This window comes from Cryptomeria japonica, chromosome 3, assembly GCF_030272615.1.
Source record: "Cryptomeria japonica chromosome 3, Sugi_1.0, whole genome shotgun sequence".
NCBI classification, from domain to species: domain Eukaryota; kingdom Viridiplantae; phylum Streptophyta; class Pinopsida; order Cupressales; family Cupressaceae; genus Cryptomeria; species Cryptomeria japonica.
Genome location: NC_081407.1, coordinates 341,859,609 through 341,879,684, shown reverse-complemented (window position 1 = coordinate 341,879,684; position 20,076 = coordinate 341,859,609). Strand labels below are relative to the sequence as shown.

At 33.7% G+C, this 20,076-nt stretch overlaps 1 protein-coding gene across 1 annotated transcript; it reads right to left on the bottom strand.

Moving 5' to 3' along the window:
- Positions 1-880: 880 nt before the first annotated feature.
- On the bottom strand, positions 881-17,351 carry LOC131029373 (G-type lectin S-receptor-like serine/threonine-protein kinase At2g19130). Its single transcript, XM_057959835.2, has 3 exons — positions 17,256-17,351; positions 16,967-17,177; positions 881-3,255 (listed from the first exon to the last, which is right to left on the bottom strand). The coding sequence occupies exons 1-3, from the start codon at positions 17,349-17,351 to the stop codon at positions 881-883; spliced, it is 2,682 nt and encodes an 893-aa protein (XP_057815818.2).
- Positions 17,352-20,076: the final 2,725 nt, after the last annotated feature.

Here is a 20,076-nt window from a genome sequence, read left to right as displayed (position 1 = left end):
ATGTAATGACATGAATTAACAAAAGGCCTTATATTTTGCCTTAAAGTTAACAAACATTTATATATCAAAGTATACATATTTAATTATAAATTGTTGAGTTTAAAGTGTAGATAAAATAATACCAAATAATAAAATTAAAATCAAAGATTATCAAAATACACACATACCGCATCAAATGACAAGGTTTACCATTAAAGGCTACCTCCACGAGAAAACGAGGCAATATATTTATTTACTATTTTCACATACACATACACAACCAGCACTCATCCTTTTATATAAATGTTCAACTCTTCAAATATGAAGAGGCAACAAAGAAATGAAAAGAAGTAAGAAAAAAATGATTAAACGATCTTTGGACTTCACATTCTCAAAACAAACATAATATTTTCAAAATAAACACAATATAAAAATAAAGATATACCTTCATCAAAATTTTAATTTTTGAATAGATACAATATTAAATTTATTATTTAGAAATTAAAAAAAAAACTAAAATTATAAAATTAATTTATTACATTTAATCTTTATTACATAAAATATTTGTATACATATATTTTCTTTTTGGTAACTCGAGGTGGTATCCGGACCAAGCACTCATATCATCATGCCAACTCTGTCAGCGCCCTACCAATCCTTACCTTGGTCTTACAAACTGCCAAGTTGGAGAGAGGATGTGGCGAGCAGAGGCGGACTAATCCTCCTGTGGTGTATGCAATCGCCCACAAACCACATACACCATTTAAATCTGAGCCTCATAATCGAACAGGAACCAATAGAAAGCAAACCGCAAACCAAACAAACAAAATATAATTAACTAACATTTAAGCTTCAATAATCTACCTCTACATTTTAGAACGCATTATCCCCTTACATTATTCTAATTAGTACCATTGCCATCACTGTAGCTGCTTGTGTGACTTCGGTGTGCTGGCCTAAGCGCAGAGCTCGGAATATGTAGAATTTGAGGTTCCATCTTCCCTTCCAACATCTGCACCACTTGCTTCATGCTTGGCCTCACTTCCTCGTTCTCTTGAATGCATAACAACGCTACAGCACATGCTCTTCTTACCTCTTCCATGTCTGCCTCCTCTGCAACATCCTCCTCCACAATATTAACTATTCTCCCCTGGTAAATTTGAGTTGCAGCCCATGTGGGAAAGTAAAACTTACTTGAATCTTGCACGTTTAAGTCCAGATTTCTTCGCCCCGAAATGATTTCGAAGAGCGTCATACCAAAAATGTAGACGTCAACCTTGGGAGTGACGGGAAGACCGGAGATCCACTCCGGAGCCAAGTATCCTCTCGTTCCCCTTGTAGTGGCCAGGACACGGCTAAAATCTCTACCCACAAGCTTTGCCAACCCAAAATCAGCTAATTTCGGTAACAAATCACCATCCAGCAGAATGTTTTCAGGCTTAACATCGCAGTGAATGATGTAATCTCGGCATTCTTCGTGGAGGTAAAGTAACCCTCTTGCAGTGCCTAGTGCGATTTCAAATCGGGTCTTCCAGTCAAGTACCTCCCGTGTACTTTTGGAATCACTGGTGAACAGTAAGGAACTTAGAGAACCGTTGGGCATGTAATCATAAACCATTAGCCGTCTCGATCCTTCTGCACAAAACCCCTGAAGCCTGACCAAATTCACATGCTGTATGTTCCCTAGAGAACTTATTTCTGCTCGGAATTGCTTCTCATCTTGTGTTGACGCCACCATTTTTTTAACGGCTACATCTCTACCATCTGATAGACAGCCTTTGAACACTGATCCGAATCCTCCGCTCCCCAAAATAGACCTGAAATTCCTTGTTGCAACTTTCAATTCCTTGTAACTAAACAGTCTGAGAAAAGACTCTGAGGAATCTGCACGCCTGTCCATTGATCGTTGCTGATACCAACGCCAAATTAAAATTGAAGAGATACCCAGAGCAAGGGTGAGTGCACCTACAATACCAAGCACTACGCCCACAGGAATTGTGGTTTTGCGTTTCGGAGAAAGTTGACTGGGACCTACCCGAATGAAGACATTTGAATTGCTTTTTGATGGAGCAGAGTTGCGCATGTTTAGCAAATCTCCAGACCAGATTTGGCATGGCCCTGAAGGCTGACTGAAACTAAACGCTGTGCACGAGCAGTTGCGGAGGCAGGCTTTCCGGCAATCTTTCTTTGTGGATGCAGGGTATGAGGAAGCGAAATCATTCGGCAAAGTGACACCAATGTCGATGAATCCGTCAGTGCTGCAATTTAACGGGGTTTGCCGAACACAGCCACTGGACACCCAATCTTGCGAAACCCAGGCGCGATCATCTACTGGTTTGAAACCTTCCCCGCAGCTGCAGAACTGAAGATTTTTGGAGTAACAGATTCCGTACGCACCACAGGTACCATATACGGCACATCCATCTCTAGGCACAGACCAGATCATGCTCCAGTACTTACCGCCATCGAATACATCCACTTGCACTTGTCCGAACTTAGTGACGACGAAACGTACGAGTGCCTTGAAGGAAGGAATCAACGTATAACTTTGAAACAAACCTGAGCTATTACTTACAACGCTCATATTGGCGAGACGTTTGTCTGCAATTTCTGGAACTCCACTGTAAATTTTGCCGTCCCAAATCCCGCTCTCCCAATATTGTACAGAATTGTTCCATGTCAGCACCAGTTGTTTGGCCCCAGACGGATCCACCTGTAAGGAAAAAAGCCCAAGAGCAGGATCCGATGAACTTTTCCAAGAGACTAGCTTTTGCTGTCCACCGAACACCATCCCTGGCAAGCAGGTATCTGCAGGATTGTCGAAACTCTGCCAAGCGGGAATTTCAGATTTATTGCCATCGCTCAGAATTAGAAAATTGCCAGAATCCAATATCACAGCTCGGGAGGCCTTGTTTGTTGTGTTGACTGACCAAATAGATGCGCCCTCTGCATCGAACAGCACCAGATTACCTTCTCGTGACAGCTTCAAAACACCTGACCGGTTTCTGGCGGGAGTTTCCCTGTTGGCCACCCAAACATATGTCTTCTCTGGTATTTGGGCATACCAGATGCCAATATACCAGTTGCTTCCATTTGGGCTGAAGAATCCCAACTCGAATGTGCCATTCTTTGAGACTATTGTCTGATTTCCAGTAAGCGAGGCGCCTAACGAAAGAGTATCTCCAGCCTCCACTGCAGCACCATTACTCTCCAGTTGTATAAACATCGTAACTGCAAAAAGCAGGCTTAAGCCTAATTTTCCCATGGGTAAAGTTCCTATGCCGTTAATATGTTTCCAAGAGAACTTATAAGGTGGAAAGTCACATGAAAGAGCAGCGTCACTTCCAAGGACTCAGTTAAATTCAATGGTGGCACAACAAAATTGAGGGTCAAAATTTGCATTTCAAAGCGTTCAGAGACACGGTCCGTGGCAGACAAGTTAATTTTAACGCATTTTCAAAGTCAGTCGTCGTAGCGGTAAAATGATATTTTATACTTTCAAATTTGTTAGGTTATATAATTTGGGATGTGTCTAATTTGGCTCCAAAATCTTGTTATTGTATAACTGATAGCTTTCATGTTATGTGGATAGAAAAACTGCAGAATAGACATAGAATGGTTGTGGGGCTTGGCTAAAGCGCTGCAGCTACTGTCCCCCATTATAGTATAACACGAAAGTTATTGGTGTACGATAGTACGTTTTTGGAACAAAATAGCTAGAGCATATAATTTGATTCAATTTATTTTTATATAATTGTATATATGATTGGATTACTAGGTTTAATGGCATGATACAAATTGCTTAATATTTTTTTTTATCTATATTTGAATTTTAATATATAAATATTATTCAAAAGAGTCAATCATTTATACAAGCATGGTATAATGTAGAATATATACTGTTTTATATCATTTTTACATTAAATTTAAACTTCTTAACTTTCTAATACTTGCATAGATAATTCTATCTAGTTTGCATTTATTTGTTGTTCTTTTTATTGTGTAGAGGAAACAAAAACATAGATAAGTGAGGCAAGACATAATGAGTAATAAAAATGTTTGATGATTGTATTGGGTTAAAAAACATGAATTGAAAATTAAAAAAAAAATACAATGAATCAAAAGAGAAAATAAGAATGTTACAATGTATTCATTGTAAATTGGTGGACAAGCTCTTTTGTGGTAGTCCTTTTAATTTTCATCATTGATCTACATATTATATCAAGTGTTTCTAAAAAGTATAATACTAGCTCTAGAAAACTTGAAAGTGTAGACATAATAGATTTTCTTTTGTAGAGTTATTCATCAATTCACCAAACCATATTCAAAATAAAGGTTTTATACTTGCACTACTAATAACAATACTATCTAGCACTAACTACCGAAACAATGATCATCATACATTGAACAATAAATTCAAGTAGTACCAAAAACTATGGAGTGCACTCCATCTTTTCTCATGCTAACCCACATCCAAACTAACTCTTTCAAGTGAAAATTTATACAGAAATAGTAATATGCATGAAAATGATTACAAACTTAAAGAGGAACTAAGATCCTTCCTTATTTAGAAGTACTTAAACTAAACCTTCATCTCAATTATTGCCTCTAGTCAATAACTGTGACACTGTACCACATTGGCCTCAAATTCTAGAAAGGTGGTAACTCAACATGTTATATCCTACTAAACATTTTTACTACCAATATTAAACACACCCCCTTTGTAGGAGTGATGTGACACTAATATTGTAACTACTTCCTCGCTTGTAAGAGAGGCGTATTTTGATATGGGTACAAGTATTTGTTCAAAAAGGGACATGGGAAATCTTCCCAAAGTCCCATTTGTAGGAGATTTGCTGCAAGGTATAGAGTACTCATACCTAGTAAGTGTGGAAACATCTTAATAGTCTTCCAAGTTTTGCCATAAACAAAATATGTCTAAAAGTTCAATGAGCAAGTCCATTGTCACAAGTAGGAACTAAATTTAATGGTCATATAGTTGCATTTATGTATTTTTACCATAAAATATAATCAAATATTTAAGAAAATTGTTTTACATGAAACAATAGTTTTTCCTTGTGTCGCCAAAATATAAAGGGTTATATATATATATATATATATGGAATTTATATGTTTTTTTCTCAAATAAGATACTCTTATCATTTGGAAGGAATAAAAAATTAGATAATCATTACAAATATTGGTTTTACTTGCAAACTAGACCATCAATTTTTGGCCTTAGCCAAAATATAAATTTTCATTGAATTAAGATATATGTCAAAAGAATAACATCAGATTTGCCACAAAAAAAATCATAACACCATAGCTATGAAGATATAGGAAGAGTTCTTGTGAAGGCATTTATGAGACCTATATCAATTAATTAGTCATATATATAGAAAATACATCCTACACCATGGCTAAGATTAAGAGTCCACTTTAAGAAGGCCATAAACTTTCCTCAGATCTCAAATAGACCCATCTTGTAAAGATTCTAGATAGTAGTGAAGATAGTAATAGAGTAAATTTTTATTCAAAGTTGTTCATCCCTATAGGCACACCTAAAAGAAATAAGGAACCTACTATCTCTATCACAAAGAAAGGATACTCCATAATTATGACAAAGAAATGTTAGAAATCATGCATGCACTTGACAAGTTTAGGCAAATTTGGTACATGGAAAGTTTGTGGTTAAAAAATATAAAAATAGTCTCAATTTATTTTTGAACCAAGGGATTTAAAAGACCATCAAAAAAAGTTGGTGAGAAAATTGCAAGCTTATGATTTTGAGATTGAATACATATTAAAGGGAAGAAAAATCTAGTTCTTGATGATCTTTCTAGGAAGCCTTCTCTATGTTCTCTATCCTCTATTTAGGCTAATTGGAAAGTCTCCATTATTTCAAAATATAGTAACAACTCTTTTTCCTCTAATATATTAAATGAATTAATGGAGGATGATAGGTACACAATTCTTGATGGGCTAATCTACTATGAGTACAAATAATCTTTTAAACCATAAAATATTGCTTCACATTGAAAAGGCGGTCACCATGTTGTCAATTGATAATATATTTTCCACTACGATGACTATCTTTGCAAATGTGTTTTGATAATATGTTTTCCTTATTTCTTTTTGCAAGTAAGTCTTTCACTCAACAAGTATAGAGATCACACCTAGCACAAGCTATCATCCTCAAATAGAAGGACAAGTAGAAATAGTAAAGAAATGGATAGAGGGATACTTGAGGAACTATGTTTCAAATCATTAGAGTGCTTGGGTAAAATGGTTGCATCTAAGAGATTATTGTTGCAATACCTCCCTTCATATGTCTATTGGTATGCCTCCTTTCCTAGTTCTCTATGGTTAGGATGCACTTTCAATTGTTGGTCTAAATTATATTTAGATAGTAGATTTCCTACAACAAGTGATTTTTTTAAACAAATCCAAGAGGTTTTGAGATATCTCAAACACAATTTGCATATTGCTCAAAATCAGCAAAAGTTGTATGCAAATAAGAAGAGAACGAAGAGATTTTTGAGGACAGGGATTTGGTTTTTGTTAGATTGCAGCCATATAAGTATATTTATTTGAAGAGGAATGGGACAAATAAATGCAATGGGGTAGATAAAATCAAGCCAAGGTTTTATAGACCCTACAAAAATACTAGGAAGGTATCGAAATAGCCTAAGAATTAGAGCTTCCATTGAAAAACAAAATACATAAGGTTTTCCATGTCTTTTGTCTTAAAAGGTTGTTGGGAAACAAGTAGTAATTTCCTCTGATCTACTACCTTTAGATGATGAATGAAAGATGATTTTGATTCTAAAAGAGGTATTGGAAACAAGAGAGAAGAAGCTAAGAAATTTAGAGCACTTGGTCAAAAGGAAATGTTTGCCTATTGAAGATGCAACTTGGAAAGGGGCATAGCTTATTAACCATATAAATCTCCATTTCTTGAGGACAAGAAATATTTGGGAGGGGGACTTGTCATGTCCCCTTTCCAAAAATAACACTCTTGATTTATAGTAAGTCGAAGTATTTGGAAATAATAAGTTAGGTCCTATGGATAAACCGAGAAATAGTGGCCTTTATGATAAAATACTCAAATTAGATTTAATGGTAAATTAATTAATGTTATTGTAAACATTTTAAAGGTAAAAATATTGCATTAGGATTTTGGGAAGTTGTTATTCTATATTTTACTTGGCTTTCTTCTAATCCAGTTAAAATTGAGCAAGTGACAAGTTTGATTGGAATGAGAAAGGGGGTGATGGACACTTGTATTGATCAAGATTTTATCTTATTTCTTTGTGGATTAAAACATATTCTTATATAACTAAAACTATCTTTTTCTAAGGTTTCTTTGCCTTTATTATTTTACCTAATACTTAACACACGAAGGTAAGACAATACAATCTTTAATGATGGCTATCAATTAATACCAAGCATATAATGTTAATATCAATATTAGAGTAGATACTTTGATTGTTGAATTTATCTAGGCAATATCGACATAATAATATTCTATCCTATCTACTGAGTTCATTATTGTATAATAATCACTAACATGGTATCCCATTAGGTCTGAACCCTAGGTCTTGTCTTTGTGAGATTTTCTTAAACTAACCCAACCTTCCTATAAACATGCATTCCTTGTTTGCATTTGTAAAATCAGTAGTTGTTTATAGTTTGATTGATCTAGTCAAGTAATGATATGATTGCTCATGATGATCATGTGTCTAATTATCCTTTGACCTTGTGTAGTACATCTAGACGGATAGACATCTTGCAAGTATAGGTTCATATGGAAAGAGAAATACAACATGATAGAATGTGAGAGCAACTTCAGTAAGAATAAGGTATGTTGTGTTATAATCTAAAAGAAGCATTAAGTTATTGTTTAACATTTAATCTTGGTTTGAATGGTTACTTGTTATAGTTTACTAATGCTTGTAGTTTTACAATTGCAATATGTTGCGATTTAAAAAAAAAAATACTAGTGCAAATTAGTTAAGTTTGGATTAATTTATTTATGTTTTGTAGTATTTGTTAAGTGTGTACATTATATGCTTTGCATTTCCATTAAAATATTATGTTAAATGTGTGTGAATTTGAAATTTTTTTGTTAGGGTTGTGTTATGTTCACCTAGGGAAAGAAGGGGGCACGACATTAGTACATTTTTTTTCTTTGGAGGTTTCTAAAAGTACAAGAATCATTTTCTATTTTTCTATTTTTAATTTTTGTAAAAGAAAAAATTCGTTTTCTACAAATATTATTTTTTTAGTTGTATCTTTATAAGAGTCTATATTTACATCAAAATAGGGTAAAACATGATGAAAATTTATAGGTATCAATATACTTTTCCCTTACATTTTGAGACCACTTTATTAAAGCGTCTCTATACAATTACATATCTACAAGTGACATATTGCTCCATAAAATTTGGATCACATTTGTGGGTAAAATATTGAAATAGGCCATTGCCTAATTTCATGGACTTGAAACTCAAACTTTTAGTTCTTCTTGTTAACTATTGACCTAGCACACTTTTTGTGTTAATTTAGTTATTAATACCATAAATAAATCATCAGAAGAGAATTTGTGTTATATATACAATAACATTGTTCAAGTATATAATATACATCATCTTAGACACTATCTTCAATGATTGATCTAAAGCCTATGAACCGTTTCACCTAAGGACTTGACTAGAGGAAAATAAATCTATAAATAGAAAGTTCCCATGTAGTTCTAGCATTTCTTGTTACATGAGATTCTAGAGATGTTTTTAAAAGAGCACCCAAATATTCTTTATAGTATAATATCACTTGGAATAGTTGAACAACATTCAGAGAGTTCAATTTCTCAAGGTCTTTTTGTATTGTGTCCAGTACACATCCATTTCTTATTTTCTTTTGGAGCGACGTTTTTTTCCCACAAGGTTTTCTTCCTTTCTCCATTTCATGAGAGCCTTTTATATTTGGGTACCTCTTTAGGCATAGTTGTTAGCACCTAGTTTCTTTGTATCCACCTAAGTCATTCTTAAGGGGGTGGTGTTGGTGTTAGTATTAGAATCTTTCCATTTCAATGTATCTTCTAAGATAAGTTTTCATAGGTAGATTTACTTTGAAACTTATAGTTGCTGAGTTGCATGCCTTCATTCTAGATAGCAGTTGGTATTATAGTTGGCATCCCTTGCACTAGGAATTGAGTTTTCTATTGTAAGTTTATCATCATGGAGATTTATGGAATATAATTGTCTTAGCCTATTCCTTGTGCATTTAATGTTTTATTTAGGTGTTAGTTATACTAATGTAGCTTACTAGTAACATCATCCCTCCAATTGATTTCTAGTTTTCAGAGTATAGTGGGTCAAGACATATCTATGTCAATTAGTTCCTTGTGAGTTTAGATGAATGAGTCAAGGTCCAATTCTATGCATAAGAAAAAAATGCAATTGCAAAGATGAATGAATCATACAATGATTTGTTTCATATAAATGAATCTCAACTAGAGCAAAGTACATTTTGTTTATAATTTTTGTGAAGTTGTTTTTGAAAAAGACTATTTTTTAACATATTGACAAATAAATTCATAATAAATTTTACAATACATTCTTTCATGTATAAAATCTAACTAATATTACTATAAATTTATTTAAATTCAAAATTTTAATTTTAAAATATTTTTTATTTAAATATTTATGATAAAATGGTTGCAAGGTGTGTGCCCTTGGTCTCCTTGTGTTGTGCAGCACAACACTCAAGTTTGTGACATGGCTTAACTACCCCCTACAGATTCTATAAGTCTAGTGGTTGTATCAGGCATTAACAGGTCGATCTTTTGGTGCAATGACAACCACACTTGTAACAAGTGGTATCAAAGCTTAGTCACGGGTTCAAACTCATCGCTTGTGCTTGGGGGGATTGTTGCAAGGTGTGCATCCTTGGTCTCCTTGTGTTGTGTAGTGTAGTACTCAAGTTTGTGACATGGCTTAATTGCCCCCACACTTGTAACAAAAATATTCTTTGTATAAAAGATACTATTTTCGACTTGTAATAGCATGTATCAATCAACACACATTTTTCAATTATTAATGTTTCTTATTCTAAAAATTGCTTATTATCTTTCAAAAAGTAAAAGAGTTACTCTCATTTAAGTTTGATCGTGTTTAATGAATGGTAAGCAATCATATACATCAAACCAATATAAATCATCACAACTCGATGCAAAAGCAATGGGCCAACCAAATATTTTATTGCTGTTAATGAGCGTTCGTAAATTAGTGAAGAAGTGATGAGAAGTTCCGGTTTTTACTCAATAAGTTAATAAAACCAAGGAAATAAATGCAATCTGACTTAAATTTCTTGGTCGATTGATACATGTTGTAGACTGATGTTATGATTTCCATTTCCCGTTTCTGGTAACATAGGTTCTTATTTTTTGGTGACTGTAAGCTAGTCATTCAATTCTATAGAAATCAAAAAAATAATTTTTTTCATTTGTTGGCTACATTTTGCCATGGAGTGCTAAACAAATCTAAAAATGTCTTTTCCTTTAGAGTGGGGGAGTTGCCAAATAGTTCGATGGGGTCTTATTGTTGTTAAGATAGTCGTGGTTATAAGATTTAGTCTTGTAACATATTGATTTTAATGTTGATTTAAAATGTATGTAGCTTTTTTGTCATTATATTTTAATGAGCTGGTTATGACATGTACATAGTAAGTATTGCCTGCATGTCAAGGGGATTGTAGAGGGGAAAAATATTTGATCATTTTGTTAATCACTAGTTGTGGAAAATTTGAAAATATCACGAATACATTACAATTTATGTTGAAAATATCATAATTTTAACTTAGAAAGGTAAAATAGTCATATCATGTTAGTTGTTCAAAAGTTTTAGGTTCGTAATCTCACTTTCACATTCAAGACTTTAGTTGGGTGGGGTCTTATTGTTCTTTATGATAAATCTTATAACATATTGATTCTATGTATTGTCTCTTTCCTTCCTTTTTTTTTCATAATGAGTAGATGATAGCATGTATAGTAGGTATCCCTTGCATGTCAAGGGGGTTGTGGAGGGGAAAAGAGTTACTTCATTTTGTTTTATATACGTTGGTCATGTAAAATTTGAAAATGTCATCGATGCAATACAATTTATGTTGAAAATGTTACACTTTTAACTTATAGAGGTAAACTATTCATATCATGTCGGTTCTACAAAAGTTTTAGTTTCATAATCTCACTTTCACATTCAAGACATTAGTTGGGTGGGGTCTTATTGTTCTTATGATACTTGTGGTTATAAGATTTATTCTTATTAACATATTGATTCTATGCATTGTCTCTTTCCTTATATTTTTTAGTGAGAAGATTATGGCATGCATTGTGGGTATGGTCTCCATGTCAAGGAGGTTGTGGAGGGGAAAAAAACATTTGGTTATTTTGTTCTATATTCACTGGTCGTGCAAATTCATACTTTTAACTTAAAAAGGTAAAATAGTAATATAATGTTAGTTGTTCAAAAACTTTAGGTTCGTAATATAACTTTCACATTCAAGACTTTAGCTCGGTGGGTTTTTATTGTTCTTATGACACTTGTAATTATAAGATTTATTCTTACACCATTTTTGATTATATGCATTGGCTCTTTCCTTTCTTTATTTTTTAATGACTAGATTATGCTATGTATAGTAGGTATGGCACGCATGTAAGGGGTTTGTGGAGGGGAAAAGTAGTTTGGTCATTTTGTTCAATATTCACTAGTCATGGAAAATTTGAAAATGTCATGGATACATTACAATTTATGTTGAAAATAATACTTCTAAATTAAAAAGGTAAAATAATCATATCATCTTATTTTTTAAATTTTTTTAGGTTCATAATATCACTTTCACATTCAAGACTTCAGTTTTGTGGGGTCTTATTGTTCCTATGATACTTGTGGTTATAAGATTTAGTCTTATAACATATTGATTATATTTATTGTTTCCTTCCTTTACTTTTTAATGGGTAGATTATGGTATGTATAATAGGTATGACCTACATGTCAAGAGGGTTATGGAGGAGAAAAAGAGTTTGGTCATTTTGTTTTATATTGATTGGTCGTGGAAAATTTGAAAATGTCATGGATACAATTAAAAATTATGCTGAAATATTATATATTTAACTTAACAGGGTAAAATAGTCATATCATGTTAGTTGTTCAAGAACACTTTAGATTAGTCTTCTCCAAGCCATATTTGAGTCAATAAAACTTAAAATTTGTGTATATTATTCTTTAAACCTTAAAACAATTTTAGACAAGTGTCATATTTGAGGAGAAAATTGAGAAGTTCGATGCAAGAGAAAATTGAGAAGCTTGCTGCAAAATTAAGATTTCGAGTAAGCATGTATACTAGATCATTTTCTTTGTTTACTTGTCTTCAAAAATAAGGATTGAATGTAATTTTCTTTGTTTAGATAGTTGAAAATCATTTGTAATTTAAAGATTGCAGATTGAGAATCTAAACTGCACTTTGTAGTCATAGTTTTTTCTTTACTTAAATTAAATTTTCTTTTAGCACATGTCTTTGTAATAAGTATTCGTCTATGTGCATTCTGAAGTCTCCTAGAGCTTACTTTGTGTGCTAGTTTTGTTTTGATTTATTATATCCGTGATCACGTTGTGCATATACCTTTTTCGGCTCTTTGTATTTATTAGGTTATTATTGATTGTTCTTATTCATTCATGTATCTTGAAATGATTATTTTGACTTCACTGCAAGTCCTATGTTCATTGGTGCATTTTGATTTTTCAGAGTGAGCATCTAAACTGCACTTTGTAGTAATAGTTTTTTCTTTACTTGAGTTAAATTTTATTTTAGCACATGTCTTGGTCTATGTGCATTCCAAAGTCTCCCAGAGCTTTCTCTATGCACTATTTTAGTTCTGCTTTATTATATTCGTGATAACGTTGTGCACTCATTTTTTGGGCTCTTTGTATTTATTAGTTTATTACTGATTGTTCTTATTGATTCATGTATCTTGAAATGATTATTTTGACTTCACTACAAGTCCTTTATTCATTGGTGTATTTTAATTTTACTGTGTATTACCAAATTAATTTGATATACTTCTCTAGTTCATTTAGAACCTACACAAACATCTCAACACTATGAATTATGCTTTTGAATTTGAATAAACCACCTCATTTCACACTAAGCAAGATACCAATGTTCAATGGAATCTATAATGCTTCTTATAATTACAGTCAGCCACATATGAAATTGTCCCCAATCCCTGCAGTATAGTATGATGTACACCGTCCATCGCCCAACTCAAGAATAAATTAATGTCATGCAACTGCTATATGTTGCAAGTATGTGTTTTCTTTGGAAACATGGAGAATTATATAAGTATGAATACACAGGTGCAAAAGCCATGCAGACACCAATGCCACCTACAACAGGGCAAAAATGCCTTTGGCATGCCATTGACATGCTCGAGACCAACTCTATAAAGCAAACAAAACTCATTAATGTTTATCTAGTCTTGGAGATGAATAAAAATTATGGAGTTTGTATTAAATATTTGCTTTTGAGAAATAGAGTTTCTTGTTTGATCATGCTTCTTATATTTACTCATACCCAAAGTTGCTTTGTACTTAAAGATGATATACTTGCTCATTAGCTTGCCTTAAAATGTCTTGCATATATTTTACCTTGCCTTGCATATATTTTATGCTTAAATTTAATGTAGTTTTTTCCATAAATTTAGTTGCACATGTTTCTTTATTGCATTTTGCTCCAAGATGTGTCAACCATGTAGATTGTTGCAGGTATCATGCAAATCTGAAAAGATTCAATAACATTATATAAAATGTGTAAAGATGTTCTAGTCTCAAATTGTTTTATGTGAATTACTGTTTGATATTATAATTTTGCAGATAGTAATTGCTTTATGTGTATGCCTTAGTTTTTGTTCTATACATTTTCTATTCTAATTTTTTATATTGTTTATGATTTTAATTAGTGTTGTTAATCTTAGGTGTTTGTGACACTTTTGTAAACTGTTGTGTAACTCACACTATTCATATTTACAAATGACCTAAATCAACCTAAAATTGGATCACCTTTTACACAACAGTTTTGCTAGCATCAGAAACTTTATTAAAATGGTTTGATAACAACTGTTCAAAGTGTATAGAAACAAGAGAAAAAATTATTGAGGCCATCAGATCTCTCCCAATAAGAAAAATACCCAAAATATTTCCATAGAAGAAATAAAATTTATCTCAGATTCCATGCTTCAGAACAATTTAATTTTGGATTTTTAAGTTTCTTTTTAAGTTGGGATAGCCTTGAGTTTCTTTGATCTTTTCAGTATCAACTTATTGGGCCTTGATCCTTAGGTTTTTCCTTTTGGGATCAATCCCACCTGATGAAATCATGTTGGATATCTACAGGTTGTAATCTCCGACTCTTCGTGCTTGGGATTTCCCATATCCGACTTTAGGGTCATTTGTCTTCAGTCTGAGGGTTTGGGCTTGAGCTGCAAAAATGCAATCCCTTGATAAGTTGAGGCTTAACCAGGATCTAATTTTAAGCTTTGTCCTTGGTCCTTGGTGAAGGTCCTTTTCCTTTGCCCTCAAACTTATTTATAAGCTAATATTTAAGTTGTATGGCTTGGTAGTCAGGTATGACCTTTTAAGTTTCTTTTTAAGTTGGGATAGCCTTGAGTTTTTTTTATCTTTTCAGTATCAACTTATTGGGCCTTGATCCTCAAGTTTGTCCTTATGGGATCAATCCCACCTGATGGCATCATTTTGGATACCAACAGGGTGTAATCTCTGACTCTCTGTGCTTGGGATTTCCCATATCCGACTTTAGGGTCATTTATCTTTGATCTGAGGGTATGGGCTTGAGCTATAAAAATGCAATCCCTTAATATGTTGAGGCTTAACCAGGATTTAATTTTAACCTTTGTCCTTGGTCCTTGGTGAAGGTCCTTTCCTTTGCCCTTAGACTTATTTATAAGCTACTATTTAAGTTGTATGGTTTGATAGTCAGGTATGACCTCGAGCTAGGTTTGGTACAAGCTTTTATTGTGTGTGTATTAGTTTGTTCAGATCAGTATAGTTACTTTCAATGATGTGTATTAACAACCTTGTTGCACATTTAATGTTACGACTGTTTAAACACCTTTTCTGCCATTATGGTTATAAATCCCTTATTGTATATTGTTTGTTCAATGGTTACCTATGTTAGAATCAATGATAGTCCGAAAGACACTGAGGGGGGTAGGGGGTGAATCAGTGTCTAACCGGTTTGTTGAATACTTATACTTATTTAAAACTTTGCATCCCAAAATAGTGTGCCAGTAAATAAGAATTAATGCAACAAATAAGAATAACAGAGACAACATAGGAAACACACCATAACACAAGATATTTAACAAGGAAACCTAGTGTGGGAAAAACCTCGGTGGGATTTGTGACCCATAATATTTACTCACTGGCCAATGAATAAATACTACTTACAATGAGGGGCTTGCACATATAGGGAGGCCAACTGCTTAGAGCACACTGCTCAATAAAGAGTCACACTGACTACAAAATGGATTATCAAAATCTAATACAATGTACTACTTCAAAAAACCATCTCTCATGCTATGTTCAGTACCGGTTTAAGCTCAGTCAATAATCAAGACCGTCGCTATCAACTATATCACCTTATACAAAATTGCCTTATACTTCACATCTATCTTTCTTCCATCTACCTCTATAAAAATGACTTATAAGATCTCATACATATATGAGTCTATTACAATGTACCATGTTGTCTTTACAAAAGATAATTACATTACAAAACAATAAATAAAAGTTTTTTCCATGTCAACCTGAGTGTCGGTATGCATTGTTGCCGATGTCGGTAAGGTGCCTGTCGGTTGCCTATCAGTTTGTTAATCAGTTTTCCATCAATGACAACACAACCATTCTCATAAGAGTGTAGAATGCCAACAATCTCCCCCTTTGGCATTGATGGCAACACTTATGAGAAAAATAAAAAACTGTTATCCAAAATGATATCCAAAAAGATGTGCTCCTCCTGAGCAAGTGATCTCCTCTGCATAAACATTTTTCTCCACTACTCCCCCTTTGACATCAATGACAAAGGTTTGTTAAAAATAGTCAAACAAGTGCATAAATTTCACCTCAAGTTTTGTAACTGGTTGGTTACAATCTGAAAAATATTTACCAAAACTAAATATAGACTCTGCATAAACGTTTTGCTATCGGTAAGAACTGCCTCAATCTGCTGGATCATACCGGTGAGATAGTGTATTTGGTGCTCCGGTGATCTTTCTCCTTGAATTGTAGCCTTAGATAATTCCGCCCTTTGTGTAATAAGACTGTCCAATTTTGGACCAAGCTTACATTTTATATCCCGGGCCTTATACCTTATCTTTTCTTTTTCTTTTTCAAGTTTCTCCAATTTTTCTTCAAAAACTATCATTTCTTGCTCAAAAACTGACATAAGACCAGAAGAGCCTATCATATTGTCTGCTATGTCATCAATTTCTTTTTGTGTCTTCTTAATCTTCTTGTCAATATCCCCAGTTAGTTGGTGTGGTTTACATGTTTCTCTGTACAACTCCTTATACTTCAAAATTGTAGAATTAAGTATCGGTAATAATGTATTCAGATGATTGGTACAATTATTTATTGTGTTTTCAAAGAATACATTTTTCTCTTTATCAACTCTTTCCTTTATTGTATCCTCATTGACCTTTTCTATTGTTATAACATTATCAACAATATACTTGGACAATGTGTCCAATTACCAAAAGAATCTTTGACATGGTCTACCAGACAGTTAGGTGCAATCATTTTCAAAATGGGTAGAGTGTTGTCAATTGCCTTATATGCCAATGCATTACAATATGTTATCCTTTTAATAGAATCCAACAAAACTTCAGTAATATTGGTTAGTCTAAATTCACCTGTAGATGTGTCTGGTGCCATAGATGTCAAACCAATTAGCTTTATTATATCCTTCTGATTGCCTTCCAGTGGATCTATCTGAGTTTGAATTTCTGTTGTAGATGGTTTCTCAGTATGTGTAACTGTCAGTTGAGCAGTCTCAACATGAACTTTTGTCTCAGGTTGTTTTCCAGGTGTCAGTTGCTCTGTGTGTGCCAGTTTCTCAGATTCCTAAGTATCAACAGTTATTACTGGTGGCTCAGTTTCATTGCTTTCCTTATGAATTTCATGTACTTTATCCGCTTGTACCTCTGCAGTCTCAGTATCCATCACTATATTTACATTTTGTGCATCTACATTCATTGTAAATAGTATCTCTGATTCAGGATTTGTATCATCAGTCATGCCTTCTGTACTTGTGACCGGAGGATCAACTTCATGGACTAGTGAAGTAGAGGTTAGAGGAGGGGTGTCCTGTACCAGTAGAGGGATGTTATTAGTTATCTTGATAGAAGGTACACCACCTACCTTACCTTTCCCTTTATCCTTTTGATATACTTTGAATGTCTTGTCTACTTTCTTGTTATTTATTTCCTCTTGTTTTTCTTTCCCCACAAAGAATATATCCCACTGATCAACAGTCTCATCAGCAATCTCTTTCACTCTTCCTGCCATCAAGCTCACTTGCCGGTGCCCACTGGCAAAAATGGACCGGTTTGCTTCAAATATCAATTCATCAATTTCTTCTTTTGAATTAACAGGATGTGTAACTAGAAGTTTTTCAATTTTCAGTTTCTTATCCAGCTCCATTATGACTATCATTTTTGCTTCCAATCTTCTATAAAGTTCATTCGGTAAATTATCTACAACTTCAATCAGAACTTCTTATATATGTCCAAGTGTAAAATAATACTTTTCTCAATACTTTGCCTGTTAGAGTCATTACATGTATTATACATCTTATGGACATTAGTCAAATTGCCATCTTCAGTTATTTCATTCAACAAATCATTCAAAGAAGGGGTAACTAGTTGTTGTTTCTTCTTTGGTGTTAGCTTCTTGGGCAGTTCCCTTACTGCCTGTTGTTTCTTTCTTAAGGTCCTTGTTTTCTTAGGTGAAGGAGAGGGTACCAGTGAAGGTTTTCTCTTCCTCCTTTCAACTCTTTTAAACTATGCTACCTTATCACTATTAGTTCCAGAAGATGTGTCAACTAGTGAAATATGTTACTCCGGTTGAAGTCCTTCAAGCTCACTGACCGATATGCCACTAAGGTTCATGACATTCTCTTTGATTTCCTTTACTTTCTTAGAAGCATCTCTTATGTATTTTTCTCTCTTCTTTCTTTTCTTCAACAGATTTACATCACTCTCAATGGTCTCAACACTACCAAAGATTTTTTCTGATGGTTCTCTCGGTGCATCTAGTAAAGCTTTAGCATATGTCTCCAGAATAGTAAGATCTACTTCATATCCCATTTCGGTGACCCAAATAGTCCTAGGGATTACTACCTCCATCCATGTCTCATCTCTTTTGATAACAAAACAAATTTCTTTGTCATATTTATCTACTATACTCTGTGGTAACCTTTCTCTAGCTCTCATCTTAGCTTTGAAAGTCTTGAAACACTTAGAAATGTTATTCTCACAGTTTGATCCCATACCGATGAAAGCTTCTAGAATTTGCTTACCTACTAGGATGTCATATGCAAAGTCCTTGTGACCAATACTGGGTATTTCCTTAACAAAGTACAACATCAAACATACCAAAAGATTTCCAAAATGGAATGTACCTTTCTTGTCTCCTTTAATCTTTTTCAAGTTATCAATAAGCTCATCTTTCAACCATTCACAAACATAAATCATTGCATTGTTGTTTACCATCTCATAAGCATTGTGTATGTAGAGACTAGAAACAAAATTTAGCCTATTTGCATGAGTGGCCTTGTATCCTAGCACCATACTTATAAATCTCACATTTGCTTCCTTAATATCATTTACTCTAAGTGATCTACTATCAGATGCTCTAGTTAAGCTTGTCACCATTATGTTGGGAATCTTCTTTGTCTTATTAGGTCTACTACTGGATGAGGGTAAACCTGTAACTGCCCTAATTGCTTCTTAAGTAATTTTGCAAATTGATTCCATCCATATGAACTCTCCATGAACTCTACTTAACACAAGTCTGACGACCTCCTTAGGGAATACAGGGATGTTCAAAATACCAACAAAACCTAAGGTTTCCAGAATCTTGTGATCCAGTTTAATAACTCCTTGCTCATTAGTTATAATCTCATCATACATTTTCTTCAAATCCTTAGATCCTAGATCATCTATATTGCAATGTATGTAAATCCTAGGGTCTTTAGCAAATGCTACACCTTTAGGAATTTTTGAAAATGCCCCAACGGAGTCATCTTGTTTAGCAATTTTAGGAATTATCTTAAACACGGGCCTAGGTCCCTTAATGTTCTCGACAATGGTAGGGTTTGCAATAAAATTGGGAAAAAAAGAAGAAGCCATTGAAAAATACCTTTTACTGCCTAAAAATATTCTAAATATCTAAAGAAATCACTTCGCACCTTCACCTTGAATGCCTTTGCTCAGTTTTTGTGCTCTCTAATGATTTGAATGTTTGGTGAGTCGAAAATGAGGGAAATCCGATGATTTATAATGAAATATCTTCCACCAACCACATTAAATGCTCGTCGGTTAAGTGAAAAATGAACACATCTGCCGGTAAAGAATAAATCTATCTTCTCACCATCAACCGAGGGTAATCTGCATGATTTTCAACTTGCTGCAATACCCCCAAAGGGTTACTTCTCAGTTGGATGAAGAATCTCCTACCAGTGGAGAATTACTTTGTTCTACTGGTGTAGAGATAGTTTCATCAACTTTCTGATCTCTCTTCTTAATCCATTGTTTTGAAAATTCTGTCTTTACTTCATCTACCTTTTCTTTGCCTTTCAAACTAGATCCTTTATTGTTAGTCGGTGCAGTCTTGCTTTTACAAAATTTTGCATTATGTCCAATCTTGTTACAAGCATAAGCAAGTTACATTATTCCTCTGAATAGCCTTTCCATATCCTATGCCAATTTATGTTCTGCATTGATTATATAAGTGCCCAAAT